The sequence below is a fragment of the Bos taurus genome, chromosome 1, assembly GCF_002263795.3.
Source record: "Bos taurus isolate L1 Dominette 01449 registration number 42190680 breed Hereford chromosome 1, ARS-UCD2.0, whole genome shotgun sequence".
Taxonomy (NCBI): Eukaryota; Metazoa; Chordata; class Mammalia; order Artiodactyla; family Bovidae; genus Bos; species Bos taurus.
In genome coordinates this window covers 7,114,179-7,129,409 of record NC_037328.1, presented here as the reverse complement: position 1 = coordinate 7,129,409, position 15,231 = coordinate 7,114,179, and the positions used below count along the sequence as shown (strand labels likewise).

At 38.1% G+C, this 15,231-nt stretch overlaps 1 protein-coding gene across 2 annotated transcripts; it reads right to left on the bottom strand.

Annotated features, from left to right (window-relative positions):
* Window positions 1-1,459: 1,459 nt before the first annotated feature.
* CCT8 (chaperonin containing TCP1 subunit 8) lies at window positions 1,460-15,205 on the bottom strand. 2 transcript variants are annotated; one of them, XM_005201119.5, is made up of 16 exons: window positions 15,071-15,187; window positions 12,613-12,703; window positions 11,853-11,932; window positions 10,151-10,300; window positions 9,501-9,681; window positions 9,326-9,387; window positions 8,300-8,437; window positions 7,409-7,587; window positions 6,628-6,694; window positions 6,469-6,556; window positions 6,262-6,377; window positions 5,617-5,688; window positions 5,372-5,536; window positions 4,957-5,076; window positions 1,996-2,100; window positions 1,600-1,685 (listed from the first exon to the last, which is right to left on the bottom strand). In XM_005201119.5, exons 1-15 carry the CDS (start codon window positions 15,128-15,130, stop codon window positions 2,008-2,010), a joined length of 1,662 nt encoding a protein of 553 aa, XP_005201176.1. In that variant the 5' UTR covers window positions 15,131-15,187; the 3' UTR covers window positions 1,600-1,685; window positions 1,996-2,007.
* Window positions 15,206-15,231: the final 26 nt, after the last annotated feature.

Here is a 15,231-nt window from a genome sequence, read left to right as displayed (position 1 = left end):
TTTGCTTTATCAGTAAGTTGTACTGACACACACTACTAGAAAACATTAAAAAAAGTTCCAGACTGGCTAACAAAACTTGAAGTGTGTTAGTTAAAATGAAAGTATTAATTTTATAACCATAGGGTATTTGTTTTTTTCTTTAATAGAAAATTATTTAATTAGTATACATGTGTTCCCCATCCTGAACCCTCCTCCCTCCTCCCTCCCCACACCATCCCTCTGGGTCGTCCCAGTGCACCAGCCCCAAGCATCCAGCATCGTGCATTGAACCTGGACTGGCATCTCGTTTCATACATGACATTTCACATGTTTCAATGCCATTCTCCCAAATCTTCCCACCCTCTCCCTCTCCCACAGAGTCCATAAGACTGTTCTATACATCAGTGTCTCTTTTGCTGTCTCGTACACAGGGTTATCGTTACCATCTTTCTAAATTCCATATATATGCGTTAGTATACTGTATTGGTGTTTTTCCTTCTGGCTTACTTCACTCTGTATAATAGGCTCCAGTTTCATCCACCTCATTAGAACTGATTCAAATGTATTCTTTTTAATGGCTGAGTAATACTCCATTGTGTATATGTACCACAGCTTTCTTATTTGGCAGTAACATACATGTCGTTCTTCTGATGCCAAGCAGTATGCATACGCTGGGGTGTTGGTTGAACTCAAGCCAGTTTCCAAGGCACATACAACCCAAAAAGCCTTAAGAATACCAAAACTGTCTAAACTTCCTGTAAGGTTCTCTATTAGAATTTCTTTTGATGAGTTTCTGTAAGGCCCAGTCAGCCATACTGCATCTAAATTCCTTTGAAATGCCAGAAACAGTGTAGAAGTGTTATTCAGTGACCTCATATAACCAACACATAGTAGCACATGTTCTGTAAAGTAAGTTTACTTTTTACAGTGTTCTTTGCTTTTTTCAAACCTCTATGGTATAAAAATTGACTTGCTTAGTTTATATGTCAAGAAGCATATTTTCAGTTGCATTTTAAGTATCTTTTTTTTGTTCTCTGCTGCTAAAATACATGTATTTTAAGTCATCCATTCAACACATCATTCAGCGCTAGTGAAACAAGTTAACCTGTCTTAGGGATTTTCTGAGCTGTGAAAAAATACTAAAAATCTAGTCCAGGGATTGACAGACTTCCTATAGAGCACTTCCTATAATTAGTAAATGTCTCAGAGGCCTTGCAAGCCACTTCCTCTCTGTCTTAAGTCTCCAACTCTGCCTTTCCCTTGTAGAAAGCAGTCATAGACAGGATGTAAATACCTGATCACATCTGTGTTCCAATAAAACTTACGTAAAAAGACAAAGAGCAGGCCAGATTTATTCTGCAAACAGACCCCCTGATAACTTGGGTGACTTCCCTTAAGTGCCACAGTTTTTCATTAACAAGTTTGAGACAAAACAGGTCATCAAGATCCAAGAACAGTGGTCCTCAGACAAAGAGGCTTCGATAGTAATATGTTTATTGCATCATCCATCTAAGGGTGCAAGATACAAACACAAAACACTTCTTAATTTAAGGAGAATATGAAAACATCAGGCAATTCCTATAGTACTACTACAAATACAACCTTCACCTACAGTAAAATGAAACCATTTAGTCATTTTGGTCTTCATCCCAGTCTTTCTTCCCACTTGGAGGCTTGGGCCCACCCGCTGGTTTTGCCATGATGATCTGCAAAACAAAATTCACACAAGTACACTTACAAACTCAAGCTTTAGAATGAAGAGAAAGAATATTTTTCTGAGCCTGCTTTGTTATTAAGCAATCATCACCAATGAGCAATCTGTTATTACATCGCATATGGAACACTAGAGTAATGTTGGTTATCATCCAGCAGGTGAGCTTTCTGTTTTGTGGACATTAACAGCAACAAAATTCACATTCATTAGCGGGAGGCCTTCTAAGACATGCATTTCAACAACCCAATGTGCGGAATGTGAGAAACATTTGCATGCATCACTGTCATCAATCAGTTTGGCACCTGATTTGCTATTTATATATGAGATTCATCTTGCCAACCATCTTTATCCCAATTTCCTTGTGGTTTAGGAGCTTTAGGTCCACCTGCCAGTTTTGCCATTATAATCTAAAGTGGTTGATAGGTAAAATATATATACATATTAAAGTTCAACAATGGTATTTCCTAGTACCCTATAAGTACAAGAATTGTGTTCATAAACAAAAGTCCTAGCACCTAGCTGCCTATAAACTTACACGCCAGAAGGCTCATTTATCTAGAATGCACTAACCCACCATTTCATAAGTATGACCATCTAGCGTTTTTAAAGGATTTATGTTTGGGCAGAAAAAAGGTGGTGGTTGCAGGTTTAGGCTCAAATGAATTTGGGAGAAGTTAAAGTTAGTTGGCTTTCCACAGAGTAGAACTTCTAAAACCCTGAGAGAGAGAGAGATATATATAAATGAATTTAGCTTGAGTCTCATGCAACACAAGTCATATCTTCACTACCACCTTCAATAGAGTCCCCCACCCCTTTTCAGAAGCTGCTTTCATGAAGAACTTGAAATTCCTGCAATAACATTTTACCAGTGAGTTAAGTGTTAGTCGCTCAGTCGTGTCCAACTCTTTGCAACCCTATGGACTGCAGCCCATCAGGCTCCTCTATCCATGAGATTTTCCAGGCAAGGACACTGGAGTGGGTTGCCATTTCCTTCTCCAGGGGATCTTCCCCCAGGGATTGAACCTGGGTCTTCTGCACTACAGGCAGATTCTTTACCTACTGAGCTACAAGGGAAGCCCTTGTAACTACTGGGGATAAATTCAGATTGTATTAAAAGCAGTAAGTAGTATAATTTTAGAACCTAAGTATACTTCAATTAAGAAAACAGACTGATGGGCCTCTTTTCAGAGTTTCTGACTCAGTGGATCTGGGAATGTGTATTTTTAACAAGTTGTTAGGTGATGAGGATACTATGGATTAGGGAACAATTTGAGAACTAGTGAATTAAACACCTGAACAAACACTAATCTAGCCCTACTACACTGTCCAATGCTGAAAACTTTTCAAGTTCTTTTCTAAAATCCATACTATGCAAAATTAGGTACAACTATACTGAAGAGTACAAGCTCATTACAGTTGGATGGGTTCCTCAAGATAGGTATGTAGAGTGCTAACGGCAAAAACAATGAACATCCTCCCTTAGGGTAAAACTTAACACAGCCTTCCTAGGTTAAACCCCCACATCATAAGTACCTGTGTGAGAAAGGCACTTGTTATTAACACTACTGTCTTGCTTGGCTAACTGGCATGCAAAATATTCCTTAAGAAACTTTTACTGTGAGACTTTCTGCTTATCTCATGCTTCAGTCTATTTAGCTTCTCCTGTCCCCTTCTACTTTTTCTTGGGGCCCCCATTATCTCTGCTTACAAACTCCAAAACCATTTTTTTTCTAAAAACTGTATGATGCACTGATGTAAAAATACACAATTACTAAATCCAGTCCATGGATATCCAGTTCCATTCCTGGTCATCTCACATAGCAAAGAGTTCTTTACCGAAGTGAAATCTGTTTTGCTATAATTACAACCAACTGGTCCTTGCTTAGAATAAGTCCCATCTCCTTTCCATTTCTATGTAAAACTCTCTTTCCTTTCCATTTCTACCTAAAATTTGCTTCTCCCAAGATTAATTTGGCATGATTTTCATTTAATGGATTTACACTATGGCTCTAGCAATTACAATTTTCTACTCAATATTTAAAAATTATTCATTGGTTAATAATCACTCCTAGAATTCTAGAAAAAAAATAGATTTCATTAAGTTTACTAGAAAACACTTTTGAAAAATTGTGTTTTCTGATTTAACTCAATTCGAAATAGTCTTCACTACTTTTCTTCTTTGCCTAATTCCTCAAAAATATTAGCAGAAATACTATGATAATTTTAACACCTGAGGACCTTAAAACCCCCAAGACAACATCTGTCACAGAAGAACGCTTTTAACCACCAGGCCGGCCCTGTCATCTTCACATTTCCTCGATGGTAGTACAGATAGTGGTCCAGACCTTCCAAGAACCTGAGTGGACGCCTGAAACAGCACAGTAAGAACCCTATATATATAACAACACTCTGCTTTTTCTCACCTGTACAAGTCTATCAATCAGGTACAATAAGAGTGTATTCAAGTTGGCAGCATCACTACTCCTCTACTTTGGGACTGTGTGCTAAATCACTTCAGTCATGTCTGACTCTTTGCGACCCCATGGACTGTAGTCCACCAGGCTCTTCTGCCCATGGGATTCTCCAGGCAAGAATACTGGAGGAGGTTGCCATTTCCTTCTCCAACTTTGGGACCAGGAAATAAAATATGTTGATCTTATCATTGAAATGGCTAAGAGACAGTGTACACAGCATGGATATGCTGGATGAAGGGACAGTTCATGTCCTGGAGCGGGAGAGCATGAGATTTCATCATGCTACTGATAATGGCATGCAATCTGAAATATATGAATTACATTTTTCTAGAATTTTCCATATAGTAGTCTGGCATAACAGATGACTTGTGGGTAAAATGAAACCACAGAAAGCAAATCTGCAAACAAAGGAGAGAATACTGTAGTCTGTAATGTCTGCTTCAGGGTTTTATGACCCTTCCATATTCCATATGGAACTTCCTCTCTTAAAGAGGGTTTTAAGATAAAGACTTGAAAACTATGAATCTAAATGAGATTTATTTTACCCATTTCAGTTCCCAAGTGGCAAAGGAGTCTTTCATTGGAAAAATAATTTTAAATTAGCTCAATCAGTAATTTCAATACAATGTATAACTATAACAGAAAATCAGAACTTTTTGGGGGGGAAGGAGGACTACTTTACTTTGAATAGAAAGAGAATATATTTTCATGTTTTAGTCCCATGAAAATATACTTTGAACTACATAAAAATTATTATTTTTAAAGATCAATATTTCATTTCTGACTCACCTGATCCACTCTGAGAACAGTGACGGCAGCATTAGTAGCCAGTTTAATAGCCCAGTATTTTCCCAGGTAAGTATCTAGAACACCAGCTTCCAACATGTCCTTTACAGCAGGAACTTCAGCCTGTCAACACAGAACTGTTTTTTTGCTTTCATTCTAAAGGTTTACGTGAAAATACTTATACTCAATAACAGAAACATGGCTACTTAAATAAAACTAGAATAAGTAGCTAGGCAAAGTACTACCCTATGTACACAATAAAGCAGAAGGATAACTAAATTCTCTATCAGACAAACTGAAAAAGCTGTTGTTAAAATCCTGTGCTCACAAATCAGAACATTTTCTGATTTTCCTTTTAACGTCTATTTTTACATTGTACATTCACAAAATAAAGTTCACTTTTTTTTCTCCCAAATACCTCAATATCTAATCCAACGTTTTTATTTCCTTCTTGATGTACTGCATAGAGTTTAGAGATTACTTCATTGGCCTTAACTCCAGAGTTTTCTGCCAGTGCCCGGGGAATAGCTTCAAATGCCTCTGCAAACTTCTTAATGGCATACTGTTCAAGTCCAGGGCACGTCTAAAACAAAAATGTGCTCATTACTCAATTTTATTCAAACAAAAACAAGACAGTCAGTTTACACACAGAAAGCCATGTACCTCTCCATACGATGTGATCTGTTTGGCTAATTCAATTTCTGTTGCTCCACCTCCAGGTACAAGACGTTTATCCTATAACATACGGTTTAAAAAAGTCACCAAGAAGCAATGTCCAGTTTCCTAAATCTTCCAGCACTCCACCAGACTTAGAGGGTTAAATCTGATTCAGTTACAAATTTTATAAAACTTGAATTCCAATTAAAAAATGAAGTGATCTGGATAAGCTATCTTACCTCACCGTTAAGGTCTGGTATATGAAAAAGAAGAATCAAAGTGAAGAATGGGAACAACACTGTGCAGTTAACTACATTTTCACAGGTCCAGCACCAATAATTTACTGAATAAGAAGCTGAAGTGCAGTGGAAGAAAAACCACCATAAACTCTTTTAGACAGTTAAAAAAGGAAGCCTTGATTAGCTGCTCCTTTTCATATTTCATTTTAGAAAATTCATCAGCAACAAAACACTTAAATGGAGTCTTACGGAAAAAGGTGCTGTGCTTTACACAAGCCACTCATGTTTTTCATTTTGAAGTTCTCAGGATGTTTAGGAGTCTGCCAACACAGTTCTCAGGATGTTTAGGAGTCTGCCAACTGTGTTTTTGAGGACTTAAAATTACTAAGTTATGATGAATGCTAATACTGACCCTTGTGAGAACTTTGAAAGTATTAACACCATCATCTACTGCCCTCTCTATATCATCCATCAGGTTGTCTGTAGAGCCTCGAAGCACTATGGTAGAAATGGCACCATCTTCCTTTTCTGTCAATAAATTAAATATATATTAGGAGATTAGTAAAAGAAAATGAACTCCCTACACATCAAATATGTACATTTTACCATGACTACTCACCATGCTTAAACACAACCACTTGTGTATCTCCCACCTCTGACAGGTAAACACTGTCACAATGCCCCATTTCTTCAAGGACAGGAGGATTCTGTGAGAAAATGATTCTTGTAATAATCTAAATAGGTTCAACTATCTTTTAATAGTGCCCCAAATACATACCAATCTAGGAAGAGCTGTAGCACCAACTGTTTTGCATAATCTTCTGAGATCCCATTTTGAGTTCAGCCTTTAAAAAACAAAACAAACACCTTAATAGAAGGAGATACCATCGTAAAACACAAGAGATTAAACAGGAAACTGTTCATAGGGCCTCAAGTCACCTTCTTTCTTCCCTGAAGGTTCAAGCTCAGAACAGGTTTGGACTGCACTGTGCAATCCAGCCACTTACATTTATGGAATTATTCTAGAATTGAGAAAGTTTTCAAGTCTCCTTAGGATGTCAAGGGTTTGTAGTTGTAAAACACAAAGGAAGCCCTGGCACATAGAAAACTTTTGCTTTACTTTGGGCAACTGAATGTTCTGTGAGAAAGAGAACAGTGATTTCCTCTGCCCATTATATTAAGAAAGGGGAATGGTTAAGTTGTCCAGTGTAATCCATAAACAAAGTTTGTTCCTAACCCCACACTCTAGCTAACAGTGTGTACCAGATTTGTGTCTGGTCTCTCAAGCTCTTCCTCTTGCCTGGAACACTCTTCCCTTGCTCTCTTCAATTAACATCTGTTAACTGGTCTTTCAGCTCTCAGTCTAAAGGTAGGTTTTCTCAGAGATATTTCCTATTCTCCTAGACCAAGTGAAGTCCGCTTGCTACGTTATCTAATACCTCATACTCTCCCCTTTTAACATGCTTAACAGTCTTTATGGTGTGCTGAATTTATTTGTTCATTGTTTCACCACCCAAAGTCATTTACAATCTGGAATAACAGATGCAGTCCTCTCTTACCTCACCAACATGATATTGTATTTGTTTGCATAGTGAAGAGCCATGTCTGCCACTCTGCCACCTGTTACTACAACATTTGCACCAGTATCAGCAATAGCTTTGACTTGCGCATCCATGAGATTTTCTTCTCCCTTACTAAAATTCATCAGTTCTTCAGCACTCTTTATCAACACCGTTCCCTAGCAAAATAAGCAAAGATTTTCTTTAAAACCATTTCATCACTTTGGTGTTCAAAGTCACAGAATAACATTAAAGAAACAATTTAAACATGCACATATTATGAAACAGAATATAAAATCTGTACGAAACTAACAGAAATGCAGCTTGCTCCTAGACCAACAACTTCTCCCTCTGCCACACTCAGCACTAATATATTTGCTCTTTGACAGGCACTTTTCATGGAAAAATTAGAGAAACTATACTATGAGAGGTCAAGCAGGTGTCCTGACATCTGTCTTCTGATGTCAACTAATGTACTGAAACAACACTGTGATTCTCAAACTTCCTCTAAAATGTGGACAGAATGACCAGGCCCATCCCACCCCAAACCTGTATAATTTTAAAAGCCACCAACTGCTCAATATCTCAAGAATTGCAGGGATGAAATCAACAGTGACTTATAAACTTCAGACTTACTATGTATTTTCAAATACAAACTTCCAATTATAACTGTTACTAACTTCAAATTATGTTAGCCTATTTTTGTTTCAGGATACTCCAGAATTTCAACGTTATTTAAAAAATTGCAATGAACAGCCCACAAATATCATTTTTTCATTGAACATTTAATCTGGTGAATGCCATATTCACTGGATTAAGAGCAAACTCCACCTCAATGTTACTGAAAAGGAAGCCCAAATTTTTACCTTCAAGATTCTGAAATCTACATACCTTAGTTTCTGTTATCATGCCATCAAAAGGACAAGAGTACACTGCTATTTTTGCATCTTTGACAGATGTTACATCACCTTCAGTCTCCTTCTTAAAAACCATGCCATGCAGTACTGAAGAGGAATGCACACCAGAGCCCTGAGGAGTTAGATACCAAAATCATCAATGATTTCATGAAAATAACATCAGGGCTAATTGACTGCTTCTGCATGTACCAAATATATTCATTACTAAATAATGTACTACAGCAAGGCAGGGACTCTTGGGGATGATACAGTGGTGGACAGTAAAGCACAGCAGTCTGTTCACTGTAGGGATCACTGTGGCAATGAGCCACAGTTACGGACCGGGATCCTGCAGGATACTTGGGGAAAAATCAAAGAACAACTGCTCTAAGCCATTCATTCACTCAGCACCAATATACCAGGCTGGACTGTCAGTGACACGGACAGAACAGGGATCAACGCCAAGTTTTTGATTTCACACGCACACCAGGTAACAGAGAAGGGGAGGCAGTGCATGGATGGTTAGAACACAGCATGTATATCACACACACAGCTAGCACATGTACTTATGTAAGTTAAATTTGACTATGATAACAATCACATGTCAATGTGTAAAACCAACAGTTACAGGTTTTACTGTATCACAATTTTTATCAAGTATATACCTTTTAGATATTAAAAGTATGAATTTTATTACAGAGCAACAGAAAAACTTGAACCACATTCAAAATTTCCTTCTAAGCTCATTTTTATAAATCAGCATATATGAAGAATACAAATATTAGTATTTTGTTTATGCACTAAACCTTCCAACAGTTATGGAAAAGTGATGACAAGAATATGTTGATATCCTTTTAAATTCAAAGTATCACAATCTAGCAATATCAAAATCTTAAATGAAGGCAGGAAGTCTTAAGTGTCTAAAACTTACAAGGTAAAATTTAGATTAACAGTTTTGGGGGAGGCGTAGGGGGAGGAAAAAAGACCTATCTAGATAACACTGATGCATTTCTAAACTTACCAGAATCTTACAAACTCTGATGTTATCAACATTGAAATGGCCGGAGTCAGGAAAAATGGATACTGTTAAGAAAAGAAAGACATATCAAAGGATATATTGGGAAAACAGAGAAAATATCTTAGCCATATGAAGACATTTTAATTTTGGATTTTTTCATTTACTGATATATACTCACCACATGCCTGAGCTATAAGCTTGGCCAGAAACACTTCATTACCATATTGTTTACTCATTACAGAGGTATGAAGTAGAGACGACACTTCATCAACATCCCGTAGATTTTTTGCAGAGCAACATACCAAGTCAGGAAGAATCTCATGAGCTTTTTTGCAGGCTATTTCATAACCTTCTATGACCTTAAATGTAAAGAGTAAAAATACTTCCTCAAAGGACATAATTTTGACGTGTCTTAAAGTATCTCATTTTGGTAACCCTATGGATACAGTATTTTCAATAGAAAAAGACAAAGCACACTCCCAGGGTAACATTCATGGCAAAGCCTACTATTTAAGAGTGCAGGCTTTGGTGGCAGCCCACATTTGAACCCCAACTGCCATTATTAGCTACTCGAGCAAGGTTTTTCTAACTTAAGGCTCACTTTCCTTATCTGAAACAAATTGGGATTACTTTTAATAGGCCCCACTCACAGGGTTCTTGTAAGGACAGAATGAGACATTGCATGGGAAGCACATGTACTACAAACCCTGACACAGAGAAAAGTGCACAGTACTAGCTATTCCCATAGTACTGACTTAAGTTTCAAACAGTAGGTATACATACACAAGCAAATTTGAAACAGGGGTAGGTTATAAAATGGACAGTCACCTCTGAAACTGACAGGCCAAGTCTGAGAAGCTCTTCAGCTAATTCCAGAAGAGCTCCAGCAAAAACCAGAACAAAGTTTGTGCCATCTCCAACCTCTTGCTCTTGCATATGAGAGGCCATTACAATCATTTTTGCAGCAGGATGCTGTACCTGGTAGAAGGGGTTTGAATTTAAACAGTAAGTTAAACATTTGACCCTTAAAGCAACATGAAATTTTTCCGTTCCATTTCTTCTTAAACTAACAGACTCCAATCTCCTATGGGTGAAGAAACTCTTCTGATCTCACCTATAGTGTGGTCACAAGAAGACAGTCCAGGTCCCCTTACACCTGTCAGCACGAGTGCACCACCGCAAATGACGGTAACCTCACAGGGCACTTTCTTTCAACGGTCAGTCACTCAGTATGTACACTGTATACATGAGGTTCCTAACACTATTACAGGTTCACTAAATTTAAAAAGTAATTCCAACCTAAGGCACTTTTAAAAAAAGGCTTCAGGGGTGCTAAAGTAGATGTCATTTAGCTTGGTGATAAGTCTCAATATTTATGTATATCCTCATTGAAAGGGGTTATCAATTATGGTCTAAAAAAAGAAAAATATAAAATATTTCTTAAAGTGTATCAAAATTTTAAGTGGTCCTTCCATAGAATTTAAGAAGCTTTTTAAAGAAATAAGCAAGGAGTGACAACCGACAGCACTGAGAAAACTAAACAGCTGACACTGGTTTATTATGAAGACACTATCCCCATCATACTTATATGACTCCTGAGAACATCACAGAGTACAATGTTAACCTTCATAATGACAAGTCCCTCTACAAATATCTCGTCAATCTGTTTGTTCAATATTATTACTTTAACACTGTATTATTATTTGCGCTTCCCTTGTGACTCAGATGGTAAAGAAATCTGCCTGCCATGTGGGAGACCCAGGTTCGATCCCTGGGTTGGGAAGATCCCTTGGGGAAGGGTATGGCAACCCACTCCAGTATTCCCGCCTGAAGAATCCCATGGACAGAGGAGCCTGGTGGGCTACAGTCCATGGGGTCGCAAAGAGTCAGATACAACGAGCAAGTGACACTCTCATGTCATTATTTAAGAAGCTGGAGAAATGTTAACTTATCTATGGAGTTCTGACTAAAGAATTAACCCTGGTGCTTTAAGGAAAATTCCCTAAGACTGAACATATCCTTCAATTAGCAGCTGGCTGAGGAGTGGTTCTCCATGTGTGATCAAGCGCCAGACTGTCCTCATAAACCCGCTGGCAGTTATCTATTCTACAGACTCTGTACCATCAAAACTGTAGGTGAACAAAATTCCACCAACTGATTTAATTTCACAAACACAATTAAAACAAACCCATCTTAAAATATCAGCAGTTTCTACATTATAGAATAATTCACTTTAGTGTCACGCTCTAAAGACAACATTCAATTTGATATTATCGGCAAATATATATGTATATTTTATCACAACCAACCTCTTCATAAATAACAGGAGATTTTAACAGGAGCAAAGATGTTAAACATAAAGAGGATTCTCTATAATTAGGAATATCTATACAATGAATTTTCAAGTTGGGAATTAAAAAAAACCCCTTATTATCCAATGTGAATGAAATAAAGGTTATTCGATGTTAGAATACACTGAATTTTTGACATCACCAAAACATTTCTTGGGTTTTTAAAAGAAATAACTTACTTCTAGCTCTCTTAAAATAGTCGCTGCATCGTTTGTCACAAACAATTTCTCCAGGTGGTTGATAACCATTTTGTTCATTCCTCAAAAATAGTTAGAAGAAGAAATCCATCATCACTCAAACCTTTCTCCAGACACCAAAGAAAATCCAGTGAAGAAACACAAATTTGCTATCCATTCCCTGAAATAACTTTGTAAGAACTCAAAACATATTACCTATTCTTAAAGCCACAACCCAATGGCTTCCCCTGCCTGCACAGCTGTATTATTTCTTTCCTGCCAATTTCATATTTTTGTTCAATTTAAATTATATTGAAATGTACAAAGACTAAAATTATTTACTTGAAAGTATATTTGTTTTGCTTATTCCATAAATTTGTATCAATTAATTCAGTTGATGGTGGGAAGCAAGAGAGAATTTTTCTCCCTTAAATTGTCGTTTTACGTAAGAGACTGTTCCACAGCTGTAACAATGAACACCAGGTACCACCTCAAAGGTGAAAGCACGATAACTTTTCTATCCTCTCAATAGGACAAAAAGTAACATTTTGATTCCAACTTTCCTAAAAAGATCTGAACTGCTGATTAAAGATTAGGAAAACTGTACAGGAGTTACTGAACTGTGAAATAGTTTTCAACACCATACTGTATTATGGCTAAAACTCTCAATTTACATATAATATCCTCAAACAAGTTTCAAAGAACTACTATACGAAATTCTATTATAGTCCTGTATTTTTTAAAACATGAATTTAGAAATTACCATTTGGTCCATATGCTGTACGAGTTGTTTGGGCCAGCTCCTTGCAAGCCTGTATGTTCCTGTACACAGCCTCTTCTAATCCTGAAAAATGCTGTAGAAGAAAACTTCTGATTAGGCAGGACAGTGAATCTCAATAATTTCTTCATTTTTACAATGGGAGTAATATAACAGTACCTGTCTCAAAAGACTGTTGATATTATTAAGCAAAATTTATGTATGTAAAGCATGGTGTTTGGTGTTCCTATGATACCACAGATACCATCATAATCTATGATCCATAGATTTGTCCACAAATTGAATGAATAAAGCATGACATTTTTAGGGACAATGGGTACCTACTTACACATCGAAACATAAAGCCTAATTTTTTTAAAGTGTAGTGAAAAGTGCAGAGAAGAGTGCTAAGACTGATTAGAGAAAGCATATGAACCATTGCAGATAAAAATACCTTTCCAGAGTCTACCAATTCTTTCTAAAAGCTGAAATGTGGTATGAATATGATAAAACCTGAGCACTGTAGAGTCAACAGGTCTATGTTCAAAGGGAATTAACGTATTTGCCTTATACATTTTTAGAACTAAAGCATACAGATTTTGAATTCTTATTTGAACTGAAACAAACTGCTCGTTTGTACACATTAATTCCAACATGTATATACTGAAAACTGAACTGCTCATAGTATTCAAATTTTCAAGTTTTACAATGAACTTCTTTTAGACATGGGATTTACTTGTGAGTCTCAGATAAATTTCAAGAGCCTCTGTTCATGTGAACATTTTTTTAGAGCTGCTTTGTCTGACAAGAGTAGGCATTTGCCACAAGTGGTTATTTAAAATTTAAGTAATTAAAAACTCAGTCCCACAACTGCACTAGACACAGTTCAAATGCCCAGTAGCTACATGTGACTAGTGGATACCACACTGGATAATGCTGATACAAAACACTTCCATCATAGCAGACAGACAAAACTGCCTTATACTCTCCTTTTTTCCCTCACTCCCATTCTCTGAGGAACAGCCACTCTGATCATAAATCAGATCCTACCCAACAGTTCAATGACTTCCCCTCACTCTGAGGATAAAATGTAAATCCCCTGTAAAGGCTACAAGGTCCTACACCCTCTAATCCTTGCCAACAACTCTTCTAATTTCATCTCTTACCATTCTTGCCCTCCCTTGCTAAGCTTCAGTCTCATCTTTTTCCTTACTGTTTTAACAAGTCAAACTCACTTCATCCGGAGTTTCGTCCCTTATTGGTCCTTTAGCCTGAAACATTTCTGCCTTTAATCTTGGCCACTAAGCACAGAGCTGAGAGTTCTTTCCTTAACATCTTATTTATTGTTCTACCCCAAACTTTCCCTTTTAAATTTTTTTTTAGAGGCGCACTTTCAATTTCCTTTATCATTATTTGAAATTATCCTTTTGCTTATTTGGTCAGTTATTTCTGCCTCAGAAGAATAAAAAAATATGGACACTTTCCAGCCTTTTAAAAAAAGTGAGTTCATGTCATTTTCAGCAAAGCTCTTTCACCAATACTTACAGTAAACCTCCTTACCTACTAGTCACGTTATCCCCAAACATCCTTGCCAACAAGAAACCTAGCTCCCTCAAACTGTTATCACAAATGGAACCACACTATCTACACTCCTTTAAGCACAGAAAGTCTGGGGGACAATAAGGGAACACAACTATTTGAACATAAAAGACACTTACAGTAGTGTGTCTAAGACATTTTTTTAAAAAAACATGCTGTTGAAATTACTTTCAAGCTCTCGCCATAAAACAAAAGCTTTACTTAAGTCAGGGTGTCACTTACTTGGTTGGTTACAACTATTTCCGTCCAATCTCCCCAACTGAAAGATGAGGAAAGTAAGACCCAGAGAATTAAGTTTTACCTCAAGCTGGCTAAGTTCAGACCAGAACCCACTGGGATTGTAACTAAGGTTTATCCTATTACAATGCACTATTTCTGTGAACTAAAAAGGGAGCCCGCCGTTTCTCCTTTGCAAGAGTTGCCTCGTCCCTCTCCTCCCCGGACCACCCGCTCCTGGAGCCGTTTCGCAGTTCTCAAAGCAACTTCACCTACGTTATTTCACCTACTTCGCGCCTCACAAAGGAGAATCTCCTCACTCCCGTTTTACTGACGGAGGAAAAATGCAAAGAGCGGCCTTCACACCCTGTGCGGCTACAAAGCACAGAACGCGCTGCCTGCGGCCTCGTCGCCCACTCGCCGTTTCTGGCCGCTTGTCCCCTCTGCTGGGTTCGTAAAAAAAAAAAAAAAACCGAAATGCCCGCGGCCCTCGGCGGCCGAGCTCTCCCGAGAACACCTCCCTTTCTGGAATCTTCTTTCCCTCCGACCGCTATGTCGGGTGGGCAAGCCGGGCACGTTCGTAGGTTTCTCTTCTTGGCTGCGGCCGCCGGGGCTCTCCCACCTCACTCCCCCTTCCTCCTTTTCTTACCTTCGCTCCCTCCTTGAGCATCTGGGCAAAGCCCGGGGCCTTGGGGACGTGGAGCGCCATGACCAGTCTGCAGGGAGCCGTTCACGCGCCCTCTCAGAAGATCCTGGAGGAAGCGACAGGCGCGCACAGCTTTCTGGGAACGTAGCGTGCGGCCGGCTCAC

Excerpts from the sequence above, each read along its gene's own strand:
- CCT8 (XM_005201119.5), bottom strand. The coding sequence starts at position 15,130 with ATGGCGCTCCACGTCCCCAAGGCCCCGGGCTTTGCCCAGATGCTCAAG. Across the intron at positions 8,438-9,325 it reads TCAGAGTTTGTAAGATTCTG|GGCTCTGGTGTGCATTCCTC; the intron begins GTAAGTTTAGAA and ends CTAACTCCTCAG. Across the intron at positions 5,689-6,261 it reads CTTTCAAAGTTCTCACAAGG|GATAAACGTCTTGTACCTGG; the intron begins GTCAGTATTAGC and ends CGTATGTTATAG.